General features: G+C 34.3%; 1 protein-coding gene across 4 annotated transcripts in view; it reads right to left on the minus strand.

The window, feature by feature from the left end:
• The window catches only part of LRP1B (LDL receptor related protein 1B), a 1,907,075-nt gene that overhangs the window by 275,304 nt on the left and 1,616,654 nt on the right, over positions 1–15,117 (minus strand). For all 4 annotated transcript variants that reach the window (XM_086718488.1, XM_025932005.2, XM_086718489.1 and 1 more), the window contains exons 48-52: positions 10,323–10,436; positions 9,930–10,079; positions 6,548–6,670; positions 4,664–4,783; positions 106–234 (exon numbers count right to left, since the gene is read on the minus strand). In XM_086718488.1, the coding sequence (XP_086574614.1) occupies positions 106–234; positions 4,664–4,783; positions 6,548–6,670; positions 9,930–10,079; positions 10,323–10,436 (636 nt within the window). The remainder of the gene's footprint in view (positions 1–105; positions 235–4,663; positions 4,784–6,547; positions 6,671–9,929; positions 10,080–10,322; positions 10,437–15,117) is intronic.

A 15,117-nucleotide genomic window follows, 5' to 3' on the forward strand; every position in this document is an offset into this window, starting at 1 on the left:
TGTATGAGTCCAGGGAGTGGGAAAGTGAGAGAAAATGTGAGATGATAAATACTACAAAAGCAAGAGTCTGAGGGTGCTGCGGCAGCTTTCCTTCACGTGTCTTACCACAGCCTGCTGTGGAGAGCTCATCACTTCCATTTGGACAGTCCCTTTCACCATCACAAAGCCAGTGCCGTGGCACACAGGCATGGGAGCCCTGACAGCTGAACATGTCAGTTGCACAGGTGGCAGTGCCTGAAACCCAAGGAAAGAATGCCATTAAGATCACTGCATGTCTGCTGGGGAAGTCTAACATTTATATTTCCCTTAGAAAGAAAGGACACAGAAGAATGTTGCTAACAAGGAAGAGATTGTAGCTATTTGGAATCATTAGATAGCATCCTTCTCCTACAGATGTTTACACATTTTCCTCCCAGAATGCATTTCTTCCTAATTGCAAGTGTTTGATTTCTTAAGGCTACATGGCAGAAAACAATAAAGATCTTTTCTGCTTGTAAGATGTAGCAAAGCATAGATATGTCATAGACTTGTGAATAAACTTTGATAACATTTATAAAAGACAGAACCTATAAGGATAATAATAATAGTAATAGTTATAATAACAATGTAATGATAATAATGAAATTTTTATTGCTTAATATATGCTAGGCACATAATATATTCACTCATTTAATTTTTGCAGTAATCCCAACCAGTAGACTATTCTTAGCCTTATTTCACTGAAAGAAAACTGAGCCTCAGAGAAGTTGAAAGTCCCACAGGTTGAGCTAGGAGTCCAAAACTTCTGATTGCTAAGCACCTTCTCTTAACCACTAATGTTATGACTGTTACTCCCCACCTTGTGTTGGCTGAAAAGAATAAATGTATGCATGTTCCTTTTTTTCATACACACTTAATAAATAGAATTTACCTTTGCTCTGTCAATTCAATGTCCCTTTAGATGTATGATGTTTTTCAGATGTATACAGAAAGAAAAAAAATGCTTGCTGACTTTCACTATAAATTCAAAGGGTCATTGGTGGTTTCTTTGTTTCTCCTTATGTGGGTATAGGGTAAACATATGAAACAGAACATGATTATTTCTCATGATATTTTCCTAGCTCCTGCTTTTATTTATATAACATGTTTGTTGAATGAATCAGTTACATGACCCTCAAATCATGTTCTAACTTTTCTTTAACTTCATTTTCCTGAGAGCAAAAGCTGCCCATAGAAAGGTACTAGAAAGAAAGAAAGAAAGAAAGAAAGAAAGAAAGAAAGAAAGAAAGAAAGAAAGAAAGAAAGAAAAGGAAGAAAACACATTGTTAGAACTATTAAAAAAAAAGAAAAGCTATTATCTCCAGGAATAAAATACAATACGACTGAATGGAGTGAAGAGAGATATTTGTTTCCAAATATTTAAAGCAGTGACCAACATGCTTTCATTATATAATTATCATCTTTCTTTTCAGCTGTAGAGTTGCTAGGAGCAGAAAATGCTTTTCAAGGCAATGTTTTCAATACGGCAGGGCAACAGGGTGCCCATATAAAACCCCTTGAGGATTTTCTCCTTCATAAACATGACTGTCCTTCACATATACTTTAGCTTAGAAGACAGGATGGCAAGTGAATGTAGAAAAGTCCTCCAGGTAATTCACATGTGCTCATTTGATTGGGGATCAGTGCTAATAGAATGAGGTTTAATATGATATCTATTCCTGGAAGAAATCATAAAAAATCTATTAAATAAATGTTGCTTTCATTTAAAAATGAATTCACCTGCTAACTATTATGTCTTTAGTACCTTCTATAATATAATTATCTTCCTCCAGAATTTATTTTTATACTATTCCTCATAATGATCTATCTTTTCAAACTTGCCATTAGAATATAAAGTGTCACTTTTACTATTATACTCTCAATTAGTGCTTTAATTTCCATAATATTTTTGTTATTTAGCTTGAGTTTAAAAAAAAAAAAGGCATTCTCCCTAGTAAGGAAGTTTTGGTGCATGTGAAACTCCTTGTCTACTTTCCGATTATCACCCAATTTATTCTCAAGGTAGGCATAATAGATATAACATCAATTTGGCTATTGAGAAATCTAATTCGCTATGACCTTGGAGAAGACTAGTGTTTGAGCTTCACTATTTGTAAAATGAGGGAAATGACTAGATAATTACTAAGACACCTCAAGCTATAAAATGGCATAAAGCTCTTTGCAGCTAATTTCCTGACTCCCTTGATAGTATTCAATAGATTCTGTGTTAAGAGCATGCCAAAACATCATAGTCAATTGGAAAGAAAATGGGCCAAAGAAAAAACTCATGGCATCATTCCACAGTTACTCCTGCCATCTGGAGACACATTGCCTTCCTCAGGGAAATGAATTCCAGGAAAGGAAGACAAGCTGAAAGATTTCCACCAGATCCATCTTGGGTACGTGCTCAGATATTATATTTGATTGGTAAGAGTTACTATCCCATTTAGGAAATCCTCCAGAAATCTGAATTCTGGTCCTAGCTCTGTCATTACTGATTCTCTGAGTGACCTAAAGCAATTTATTAACTAAATGGGATCCTCAGATTCCAAGTCAGAACCATTATTGTGTTTATTAAGAAAGGTTGTGCTTACAGCCCATATTAGAATATTTAAAGATGAAGATTAAGAATCTACATTTTTGGGGCACCTGGGTGGCTCAGTTCATGATCTCACAGTTTGTGAGTTCGAGCCCCGCGTTGGGCTCTGTGCTGACAGCCCAGAGCCTGTAGCCTGCTTCAGATTCTGTGTCTCTCTCTCTCTACGCCTCCTCTGCTCATGCTCTGTGTCTCTCTGTCTCTCAATAATAAATAAATGTTAAAAAAATTAAAAACAGAATCTACATTTTTAACAAACTTCTAAGAAGAATATTTTGTGCACTTAAGGTTGTGAACCACTGAGATAAATTATTTATAAAGTTTCTTTCCAAACCTACTATATTAGATTCAGTTCATTCAATGATACTTGCTCTAAAGATTTTGTACGTGTCACCAGCTTAGCAGTTAGCATATAAAATACAACCTGTAAGTAAATTAAACAGACAGGTTTTGACAACAGGTAAACATGTCCATTACCATTTTAATTATTTAAAAAGTTATCAGCACATTGATAGATGTAGATTGGCAATAATACTCTGAAAAAGAACATTTATATTGTATACATTGATTCATGATAGATGATCACAATAGTTACATAAGGGAGATTTTTTGTACCCTCTTAATAGGTAGCAAAAATGCAGATGTGGGATAATTCAGCTCTGTATAATTGCATAAGCTTTATACCTTCTATTTTGCTGTGTCCACTCAGAAAAGACAGAGGTATCAATTGAGCACTTTGGTGTAGGGTGAAACAAAAGGTCAAATCCAAGATGATTTTAGTGACTGGCAACATGTTCACCTCATTGTAAGTAGGTGATTCTTTTGTTAAAATTAAAACAAAATTAATAGCAAAGAGGAAAAAGTAGTTAAAAGCCACTGGTGAAACATCTAATTGATTACTGATTTCTTTTTCCTTTCAGAGCTTTTCTATAGTGATCCTTCTGTATTTATCTGCCGCATAACTGTTTCAGCTATGTAAACAAAAGATAGATTTGGGGTGGCTTAAATACAAGAAAATAAATTGCCTGCTTTCAGGGGACATCTCTAATTTTATGTTGTTTACAAACAACTTGAATAGTATAAAATCCTATCAACCTGTCTCAGTGGAAGGGACCTAAAAGGCCACAACTACTGAAATTTAAAAATGGTGTTAAGTACACCTAACTCTGTACATGCACCTTATTCTATGACTCAGGTCCTTTTCTCTCTAAAATAAGGATGAGAAAAGCTATGAAATAGGGCTAATACAATGAGTAAAGATTTTATGCCTATAATACAAACATGCAAATAGAAACAGATCAGAAAGATAAACACAAAGACACATAAATAAATAGTAGAATGCCTGTCCATTTGTAATAAATTTATACAGACTAGATCACTTCCTTCTTTTTCCCCTTAAAAAATTAAGCTAGTAATCCCATTTAAGTTATTTGTTAAATGTTTGTGATTATTTGAAAGCAATTACACTGGCTATGTAGTTGATACATAGTGGGACATTCTATCTCTAATCCTAGAAAGCTGTTTATTGAAGTACACTTAAAAATATATAAATATCCCCCTTCTTTACTATCTATTGAAAACAATCCACTAATAACAATCACTATAATACATATATACAAACATAAATAGTGTGGGTAGCTTGTGACAGTGCAAATCAGTATATTTTTGAGGGCCACTTAGCAATACATATCATGAGCCATGAAAAATGTTTGATTATTTGATCCAAGTATTCTCAGTCATTGAGATCTATTCCAAAGAAGTAATTGAATACTAAAAAAAAAAAAATAAAATAAAATAAAATTTGCAAATGTATTCATTGTGAATATTCAGGAAAAATCCTAAAAACTGAATAACTGTGTATGTAAAAATAGTAGAAGGACAGGTTGTCATTAAAATAATAAAACCAGCTACATGGAAATGTATATGTAAATTTAAATTAAATTTAACAGAGTAGAAAACAGAGTTTCATGTTTTTGATTGCTCTAAAATTGTAGTGCACATATATCATATGCCTAAGAATTGAATGAGAACACAAAAGAAACAACTCACCGCAAATGCTATCACTTTCATCTAATCCATCTCCGCAATCGTCCTCTCCATCACAAATCCAGTGTTTAGATATACATTTTTGTGCAGAACAAGCAAATTGGTTCCAAGAACAAGAAGAATCTAGACAACAAACAAAAATGTTTGCTTTAGATGCAAAAGAAAAAAAAATCATGTGAGACCATCTTAGGACAGATCTGACAGTGAGAAAGTCCTTCCTTTAGATTTCGCTAAAATCAATTGTCTTATAATAAAACAAGCCAAATTTGTCTTCTCTACTACAGCTCTATAAAATTTTGACAACAGCCTGCTTATTCCCGCTGAGTGTTCAGGTTATGCAACATTTTTCCTCCCACAGAACTTTCACAGAATTATGCTGGCCACTCTCCCCTAAATATATATTCCAGGGAGTCATTAAAAAATTCAACATCTGGTACATAGATATAAAACAAATATTCCAAGTGTGGTCTAGTCATCCGTCCTAATTTTTAATTGATTTTTGAATAACTAGAGAAAAAAATGCTTCTAAGGCAAGATCACAATATGCTATATTCACCAGCATATATGTTTGTTTATAATGATGAGGTGACTAAGGGGCTTTTAGCTCAAAGACAAGCCACCAGTTTTACACCCCTACCTACTAAACCTTAAGTGTTTTTACTTTTCTCTCTTAGGGACACTTAAGGCTGACTAATAACATCCAAATTCATTGGCATGGTGGCTTGTATTTTACTACCAAATTATGCATTTATAATAGTGTACTCCATTTATTTCCAAAGTCAGGTTTGTGATTTTTCTCCTTCACCCTTGGCCTATTCCTCCACTCAGCCTATTTATTACCAGGCAAAATCCAAAATAAAACCCTTCCAAATTCAAGTGTTCCAAATGTAAATGAAAATAAAAATAGACATTTGATTTTGATCCTATAAATTATTTAACAACCTTGCATCTTTATTTAAAATATTCACTTAGAAGACCTGTTGAAAAGAGTTTAGAAAAACTGAAGCCTGGAAAAAATGAAACTAAAGAAAGTACAACCGTATAATGGTTTCCTGTCCAGAAACTATGAATCTACATAAACTATTTGTAAAGTTCTCTGTTAATCCTGTTCAGAATCTGGCTCTAATGTAAAGATATATAGCATCTTAATCAAACAAAATGCACCTTCGTATTTCATGATGACATTTACTTTTAGAGGAGTTTGACATTTCATAGAAGATCCATTTTTAATCTTTTCCTCTACTTTGTCTATTCACCACAGTGTACGTTACTTGTGTTAAATGAAAATAATGAATATATGCTTTGTTTCCCTGTAGGAAATTTCTTTGGCCTAGAAATTACAAAATCCATAAATTCTATAAAATAAATTTTCAAAGTGCTGTCTTGCCTTGCCAAGTAAAATGAAATGTACACATGAGAAATTAGGAGGTTAGATGCTGAGAGATGAGATTTTGAGGAAATACAAATTTAAGTAAACTATTTAAAACAATACATGTAATTAATAGAAACATTTAGAATAACAATGTTAATAGGTAGGCAGAGTATATGAGTAGTGTGAACTAAAACCTTATTTTTTAGCAGAAAGTAAATATATTAGCATTTCAAGTTAATAAGTCAGAAAATAAAGGTGTACCATTTAGATTGATAAAGATAACCATTAATGTTAAAATAAAAGGCTGGGACAGGAGATTGTTATTCTTTATTATAAGTTCTGTTCTATTTTAATTTTTATCATTTTGTATTATTTAATAAAAATGAAAATTGTTAAAATCAATTAGCAACATTTTTTATAAAATTCCTATGTAAAAAAGAGAACATCAGCATATAAGTAGTAATAAGGCATACAGAAAAAGACAGAATGTCACAGAGCAAGATAGAATGTCTCACCACAGTGGAACTCATCAAGTCCATCCTCACAATCTTTCTGACCATCACATATCCAGGTATTCAAAATACACCTTCCACTAGGACAACCAAAATAGTTTTCTTCACATTTATGTTTGTTTTGAACTGTGATAAAATACAGAATGTAATGTTAAATAATTTAAATTAATCTTAGCTTCCACAATGTTAGGTAGATAATAAAATAGAAATACTCTGTAAACTGGAAGAGATAAATAACAAAAAATCTTAAATAAAAGCTGAGATGGTCTCTTCAAGAATGTCAAGGTCATGGGTGTCTGGCTGGTCCAGTTGGTAGAGCATGAGACTCTTGATTCAGGGTCATGAGTTCAAGCCCCACATTGGGTGTGGAGCCTACTTAAAATAAAATTTTATATATATTAGGGGCACCTGGGTGGCAAAGTCAGTTGGCTAAGCATCTGACTTTGGCTCACGTCATGATCTCATGGCTCATGAATTCAAGCCCTGTGTTGGGCTCTGTGCTGACAGTTCAGAGCTTGAAGCCTGCTTTGGATTCTGGGTCTCCATCTCTCTCTGCCCCTCCCCTGCTTGCACTTTCTCTCTCTCTCTCAAAAATAAACATTAATTATTTTCATTTATATATATTACACACACATATACATATACATATACATATACAAAAGAATGTCAAGGTCATGAAAACCAAGGAAAAACTAAAACAAGACAAAACAAAAACTGGCACAGACCAGAAGGGACTAGGAAGATATGATAATCAAATCCAATACAGGATTGGATCCTGGATCAGAAAAAAGATAATGGAAAAATTTGTTAAATACAAATAATGTGGAGTACCATTAATTAAAATAAAATACAATAAAATAAAACAAAACAATAAAACAAAATAGAACAAAATAAAACAAAATAAAACAGATAATTATGAAGTTAATGGGACTAAGGCTAAAGAATCATTTTTGGCGGAAAATATCTGTAATTCTATATTTATAAAGATGAATAACATTACAAAAACATTAGTGGGTCTTTACTGAGAAAGTGTGGGCTGGGTGTTCCTATTGTCTTGTATTCAGAGTATGCTTTGACAAGGTTTATATAAGCATTCTGTACTGTAAAAAGAAAAACAATTTACAATGGAATCTCTAAAAATGTTATCTCTTACATAAATATCTTGAAAATAAGTATCTGCATGCAAAGTTACTTTGTAAATTACATATTTTGTAGACTGTGGAGTATTGTTATTATCATTTCTTTTTTTTTTTTTTTTTTTTTTTGCATCTTTTTCAATGTTTATTTATTTGTTTTAAGAGACAGAGGGATAGAGCATGAGTGGGATAGGGGCAGAGAGAAAGAGGGAGACACAGAATCTGAAGCAGGCTCCAGGCTCCAAGCTGTCAGCACAGAGCCTGATGCAGGGCTCAACCCCATGAACTGTGAGATCATGACGTGAGCCGTAACCAACTGAACCACCCAGGCGCCTCTTGTTATTATCACTTCTAAGAGAGCATATAAAATATTAGATTTTTCTCTACTAAATTAGATTTTTCTCTACAAGGTCCCCTTGTACCTTTAGGTTTACATAGTTTTAGACTGGCTCATAGCCAATTCGGAAGCAAACCTTAGAATATACATCACGATATAATAATCCATTCACACTATAATAATCATACGACAATAATCCGTTGTGACTGTATTAAGATAACAATCCCATTTTATTTTTTCAAATGCCAATTTTGTATATTTAATTGAAGATGAAAATAAAATTTTTGACAGAATTCACCACTAAACTGAAAAATCATGTGATTTATGTCTTACTTTTTCTTAGGATATTGCCTAGATATCACCTAATGTGTTTAGCCTGACCTATTACTGGCTTCCAGTCTGTCCATCTACCTGTCTCATCAGTCTATGTAGCTCTCCTCTCCTTCTTGCCCACTATGATTATAATTCTTTATTAATGTTAAAAGTAAACTTTAAAAATAATTTGTTAATATTAGAAATATATAAAGGCCACAAAGTTTTTATATATATGTAAGTTTTAATGAGTATCTATTACATGCTGCCTTCAAGTTAATTTTAAAAATTAACTACAGCCATAATGAGGTAATTTTTGTAGAAAGAACAACAGATTATGAATCTAGACACCCAGGGTCCATGAGTCTAAATCAATGTCAGTATATTTCTTTTAAAACGTCTTATGTGATTAAAAGTAAAATGTGGAAGAGTTGCGGTGAGCCACAGTCACAAGTGCATATAAAAGTTCTCCATAGAACCGGAAAAGTTCTCCAGTTCCTCCTAGGATGCAGCTAGCCTTTCAAACACAGAAGGAACAAAAATGATATCAAGAATGTTACAAATCGTTGAGCAGGAAAACACAAAAATAAAAGGAATCTGCTAATGCAAATTAAGTGACAGATTATGAATTATTAAGAATATCGTTCGACACTAGAGATTGAGTGTGCGTGTGTGTATACTGCTGCATAGAATACCTATGAATATAGTCTCCTAAAATATTTTTAAAAACTTGCATGTCAACTAAACATGGAAAAAGTGAGTATAGCAACAGGATAAGAAGGAGGAAATACCACAGCTCCCCGTGAGACACGTGATTGCAAGGGTAAACAACCAATACACTTACAACCCTTCTGTACCCAGACACCATTCTGTTTTTCATTTTCAGTATGGTAGTCATGAAACTACTGAAATACTTTCCTATAAAGCATATCTATTTCCAGTTATAGTAATTTAACACCTTTACTTCTTGTATTTTTTTTAGATTTGTTTTCTCAAATACTTAGAAAGGAACAGCACTTTTCAATGGAAAGCATTCTGTTAAGAATGCAGATGACACTCTGAAAGAGCTTATGTTTGCAAAATGGTTAAAAAGTGAGATATAAATATGCCTTTCTGACCTTGATCCAGTGAAAATAACTGTTACTCATGCTACTATGTCAAAAGATTATGTAAACTTCATCAAACAGCCTAACATGACAATACAAACTCTATGACATTGAATAAAGCCAGTGGTGAGAAACATTGTCTCTCTCCCTTTAGTTCACGAATATTTTTTTTTTCTCAGTATGTAATACTTCCATGGAAACTTTAGAGATCACACATTTTAAGACTTAATCACCAACTTTAAGAGGATTAATGACGAATTGAACATTCAAAGGAAATCGATTCAAATACAGAACAGATTTCTTGAGTATCATTTCATAACTCATTAAAAAACATCAAGGGGCATGTTTGGAAGAGGATGATTTCCTGTAATTTAGTCTACATTATTTAAGTTGTAATCCTAACAACTGGATATCAAAAATAAAGTTTCAAAAATTTATTGTATACAATGAGACTCTAAATCTCAAGGCAAAGACTTTTTTCTTTCTAGAATTACCTGGGCATTTTAATTCATCTGAGTAGTCCCCACAGTCGTTAGACCCATCACATATCCAACTTGGCAGGACACACAGTGAGGTAGAATTACATCTTATAAACCCTGTGGTTTTCACTCCAAGTTTATAGAAATGTGTACAATCTGTATTATCTGTAAGGAGGTAAACAGAAAAATGAAAAACACCTCATCTGCAAAGATTATGAGCCTTCTATGTAGGTCACAGAAACAAGAAAAGTTAACCTCATTTGAAGAGATAAAAATGCAATTATCCTACACAACAGGGGTTAATTACACATCAATTCTGGACAAGGTTCAGTGAAACATTGGGCAGTGCTCCATGGAATGCCAAAGGTACCCAGGGAGGAACAAACAAAAGATAGTGGAATATCTTACTGCAATTCTTTTCATCTGAAGCATCTGCACAATCTATGTTCTGGTTGCATCGTGCTGATCTTGGAATGCATGTCCCATCTGCACAACGGAACTCAACAGAGGCACAGGTTGAAACTGGAAAAACAGGTAAATAAAGAAATGGATAGATGAGACAAAAGCGATTTCTTGCTCTAACATTCTGAGTACAGATGGTCTCTGACTTACCATGGTTCGAAATGAGTTTTTGGCTTTGTGAGAGTGTGAAAACCATACACTTTCAGTTGAACCTATACTTCAAATATGGAATTTTGATCTTTTCCTGAGCTGAAGATCTGCAATATGATGATACTTTCTCTCTTGAAGCTGGGCAGCAGCAGGGAGCCACAGCTCCCAGTGAGACACGTGATTGCAAGGGTAAACAACCAATTCACTTACAACCATTCTGTACCCAGACACCATTGGGTTTTTCATTTTCAGTATGGTAGTCACAAAATTATACAAGATACACAATACTTTATTATAACATTGAATTTTTGTTGGATGATTTTGCCCACCTATAGCCTAATGTAAGTAAGTGTTCTGAGCATGTTTAAGGTAGGCTGGGCTAAACTATGACATTTGATAGGGTGGGTGTATTAAATGCATTTTGACTGACAATATTTTCAACTTATGATGGGTGTATCAGGACATAACTGCATTATAAGTCGGGGAAGATATGTATTTCAACTCATTCACATGGTTTTGTTTGGTTCTACTTTTTTAACTCTGGGAAGTCAAACTTAACCCATGGCTCCCACCCTTGCAAGCTTGGGTTAGAAGTCTCATACGTCTTCCCTGTAGCACAACTATTCTCTCCATTGTGGTACTTAAAATACCTCATTGCGATTGCCTGTTTATGTATCTGCTCCCCCACTAAGTTGTAAGCTCCATGAACGCAAGGACTGTGCCTTGTTTCCATGATAATATAAGCGCAGCACAAAGCCAACATACCAAAAACAAAAACAAACAAACAAAAAAACTGCATGTTGCTGAGAAATTCTTTCTCCTTCCAATTTCAAAAGTACACGGTTGTAACACTAAGCAAATGTCTAATTGAGTTAGTATAGGGAATTCCGAATCTGGTTGCAAAGAAGTGGAAGTCGACTTTGATGAAAAGAGCAGACAGCCAGCCAGAGACACTGAGATGGAGCAACCACTGAGCATTTGCTTTATTACTCAGAGGATATAGCTCAGCAATGCTAGAAAGTCATCCATGCCATTTTCTACTCCTTTACACAGCCATATCACTAATATCTGCTATAGGAAATATGAATCCCTCGTTCTCAGAAGCATAAATGTGGTATGACTTGTCTCTATTGTTAGTAAGTATGGCTTTCCAATTCCCTGCTATGCTTAGATGAGAATCAGTTTCAATATGCTACTGTCATTATCTACACCTTATACAGAATAGCTTATGCTTAATCATATATTCCTTTCTACTTTGCTCACACATTCATTACCATACAATGGTTTCTAGCAATATGTTGTGAACAGGTGCATGACATACTATGTACATTAGATTAACTTAGGTGAGAATTTTATTCCAAATTCAAATTTCCACAGGTGGCTTATGTAAATGTACAACCTGAAGGGCTCTTTGATTATGCCACTTTTACTAGTGTTGATATTTTAAAGAGCCCATTTAATTATAAATAGAAATTATATCAATTGTAAATGGTTAAAATGTCACCTTAAAATATGCAAATTTTACTCAAGGGTGTATGTGTCATTTGTATTTCATAATGCACTGTTCTTATTATATTTAATTGTATCTTGCAATTGTATCCTTATTTGTGCTTAAATGATGATTAGAATAAATGTTTTATTTACAATTTACAATTATAATTGCCTCAGTGTTTTCTTCATTAAAAATAACATCTTATCATATGAAACAGATAATGCTATTATGAATAGAAATAAATACACTGTTCCAAACAGGAAAAAAAAAAGATATTCTTCTTTTACATCTACAAAAGCAAAATCTCTTCCATATTCCTTTCAATTACATTTTACATTCAATATTTTTTTCAATAGAAACAGTAAATGGAATATATAACATAGAAAGCAATCATGACAAGCATTTATATTTTGTTTCTTACTTAGCTATCTATCAGAATCTCCTATTAAGAAGTTGTGTTCCAAAAGATCCTGTATAGTGCCTTTATTGAGAAGACAGGGTTCAAATTTCAATAGTGCTGTATTACAAGGTATTTAAACCCATATGCTTCCATTCTACACAAAGCAAAGATATTATCAATTGTCCTGCTTCCTGGTACATTGGCTGACAGAATAATGAATGCTATGTAAATGCTTAACTAGAGACTTCCTTGAATGTTTTATTTTAAAATTTCTTATGATTTGATTATTTTGAAACATGGTACATGTAATTGCATAATGTTAATTAAATTATTGGTACTAAATTTAGGATGTTTAAGAATTACTTGAGGAGATGTATTTAATGTCTGCTCTTTAGTATCTTACTTCACATTCTGCTTAAAGTTAATCCTTACAGATTAAAAAAAAAAAACAACCCAACATCCTAGACAGTGGTAATATTCCCAGACAAATCTAAAAAGATTATCTCATAATACCCCCGGGTTTCCATCTGATACTCACAGAGTTTAAGGATGCCACAACGATCACAATAGGCACAATCACAACTCATTCCACCACCTCCATCTCTCCCCAAACTTCCACAGAGAATCCTCTGTATACATGGCAGGGAGCCCGTCTGAGTGGGGATTGGTGGCAGATAGAGTGAAGAGGCAAATTATGACTCCGTGAACATGGGGGTGGCATCTCACACAGTTAAGAGGACTCGAGATCCAGCAATGTCACCGTAATGGAGGTTCAAAAATAATTGTACTGGGGCTCTCAGGTGGAAGTGCATGTAAAGAATGCGAGAAGAGTAGGAATGTGGAGCAAGTGGAACCCAGTTTTAGATGGTATTCTGAGAAGAAGAAAGAAAGGACAGGAAATCTGACTAGAAGAAAACAAACTATAACTTTGAAGTTGAAAAGAGGTGTTAGGAGATAATATTTAAAAGAAACACATGGGCAAAAGGATGAGGTAGGGGGTCAGTAAAACTGGGCAGAGGGTAGAATATTTGTAGGATGTCTGTTTTCTTCCACTTTCCAATAAAAATATGGCTAATGAATCTTGGTGAGGAGGACCAGGCAGACCTATTAGAGTAGGTGCAATGTGCAAATAGGAAGACTGTACCTTTACTTCAAATCCTCTCTCCACAGAGTCTATAACTTGGTGTAGAGTTTGGGAACCATCGGAGGGTTAACTAGGATGTTAAGTCACACTGAAATTGGACATACTAAGTGGTTGCAGCATTTCATACGCAGTAGAAGCAAGGTGGTTGTGGGGATTAATATCTCCAGCATCTGTAGGCAAGGAAGGAGAGGGAGATGGGAGGAGTCCATGGGAACCACAGGAATTTTAGTAAACAGGTAAGCAAATGCCTCTTCTGCCAAAACGTCTTCTGCTATGTTCCTTCAACTATATTTCTTCCCCACTTTGTTTTGGTCAGTCAAGTATTGAAATGTGTTTCACCCTTCGGGTAATTTTTGAGGGAGAAATGTACTGGAATCTCTAATTTGTCAAGTGAATATGAAAGCTTTCTGTCAATTTTTCCTCAGGCTAAAAGTCCCGAAAAACAGAGAAAAGAAAATAATGTAGTCCAAATAAAGATAAGCCAAGTGAGAAATACTAGACTTTTCCCTCCAGATAGTCCAAAAGGAGAAGGAAGCCTGCAAAATGTGAGTGAAAACAGCACAGCCACACCAGGAATAGCAATAAGATACTACAAAGGAAGATCTGACAGGGAATGTGGATCAAAGCAGCAGTAAGAGGGAATAAAACCATTCTTCCCCTCATATACTTTCTCAATTTTCCTGTTCCAGCCACTTTCTTTTGTCTGTGTCAGTTAAAATATTTAATGAGATAGGAAAGATATAAGATCGATTAGTCTTTCTGTGGTTTTTAGGGCACTTGTTATAAATAACTTAAGTCAATGTTTTCTCTTCCAACTTCCCTGCCCAGCCTGCAGCACAGGGAAGCTGACAAGGAGAAAAGAAGAAAGAAAGAAAGAAAGAAAGAAAGAAAGAAAGAAAGAAAGAAAGAAAGAAAGAAAGAAAGAAAGAAAGAAAGAAAGAAAGAAAGAAAGAAAGAAAGAAAGAAAGAAAGAAAGAAAGAAAGAAAGAAAGAAAACATTAAATTTGCTGTCATATCTCTTCTGTTTACTTTCAAACCACATCTTTTATTTAACTTACTGCTTAGGCTCTAAAGGTATGCAAACCCAGAAGGAATGATGATTTCGTCTATAGGCATGCTTATCTCTTCCTTTAGCGTATTGTTTGTGGATTCTTCAAAGTTTTATTATGAACTTATGAAAAAACAATCACCAGTTTCCTCTCCTTTAGGTCTCCAGTCCACCTAAAGGTGTCCAGGTGGCCCAGGCAAGTTCATGTACTTCCCAAAGGGAGTAATTAGACCCATCTCAATTGGGAGAGAAGGAAAGATATCATGTACTCTCCCCGAACCTATTCACACAACCTCTCACACAACCAGAAGAAGAATACAGAATGACAAACTTTCTGAACAATTCTTCAGGTTATCTCCCTCCACCCTGCCAGGTAGCCTGATGTCTAAAACTCTCAGGGCAATAATAAAAGATTTACAAGGATTTAGGGTTTTGCTTCTCTTCAAAAAGAGAAGAAACTAAAACTGATTCCTTATAATATCCATTTCCACTCTGTAAACAGATGTT

Source organism: Puma concolor, chromosome C1 (genome assembly GCF_028749965.1).
Source record: "Puma concolor isolate L17-30 chromosome C1, mPumCon1.1.hap2, whole genome shotgun sequence".
NCBI classification, from domain to species: Eukaryota; Metazoa; Chordata; class Mammalia; order Carnivora; family Felidae; genus Puma; species Puma concolor.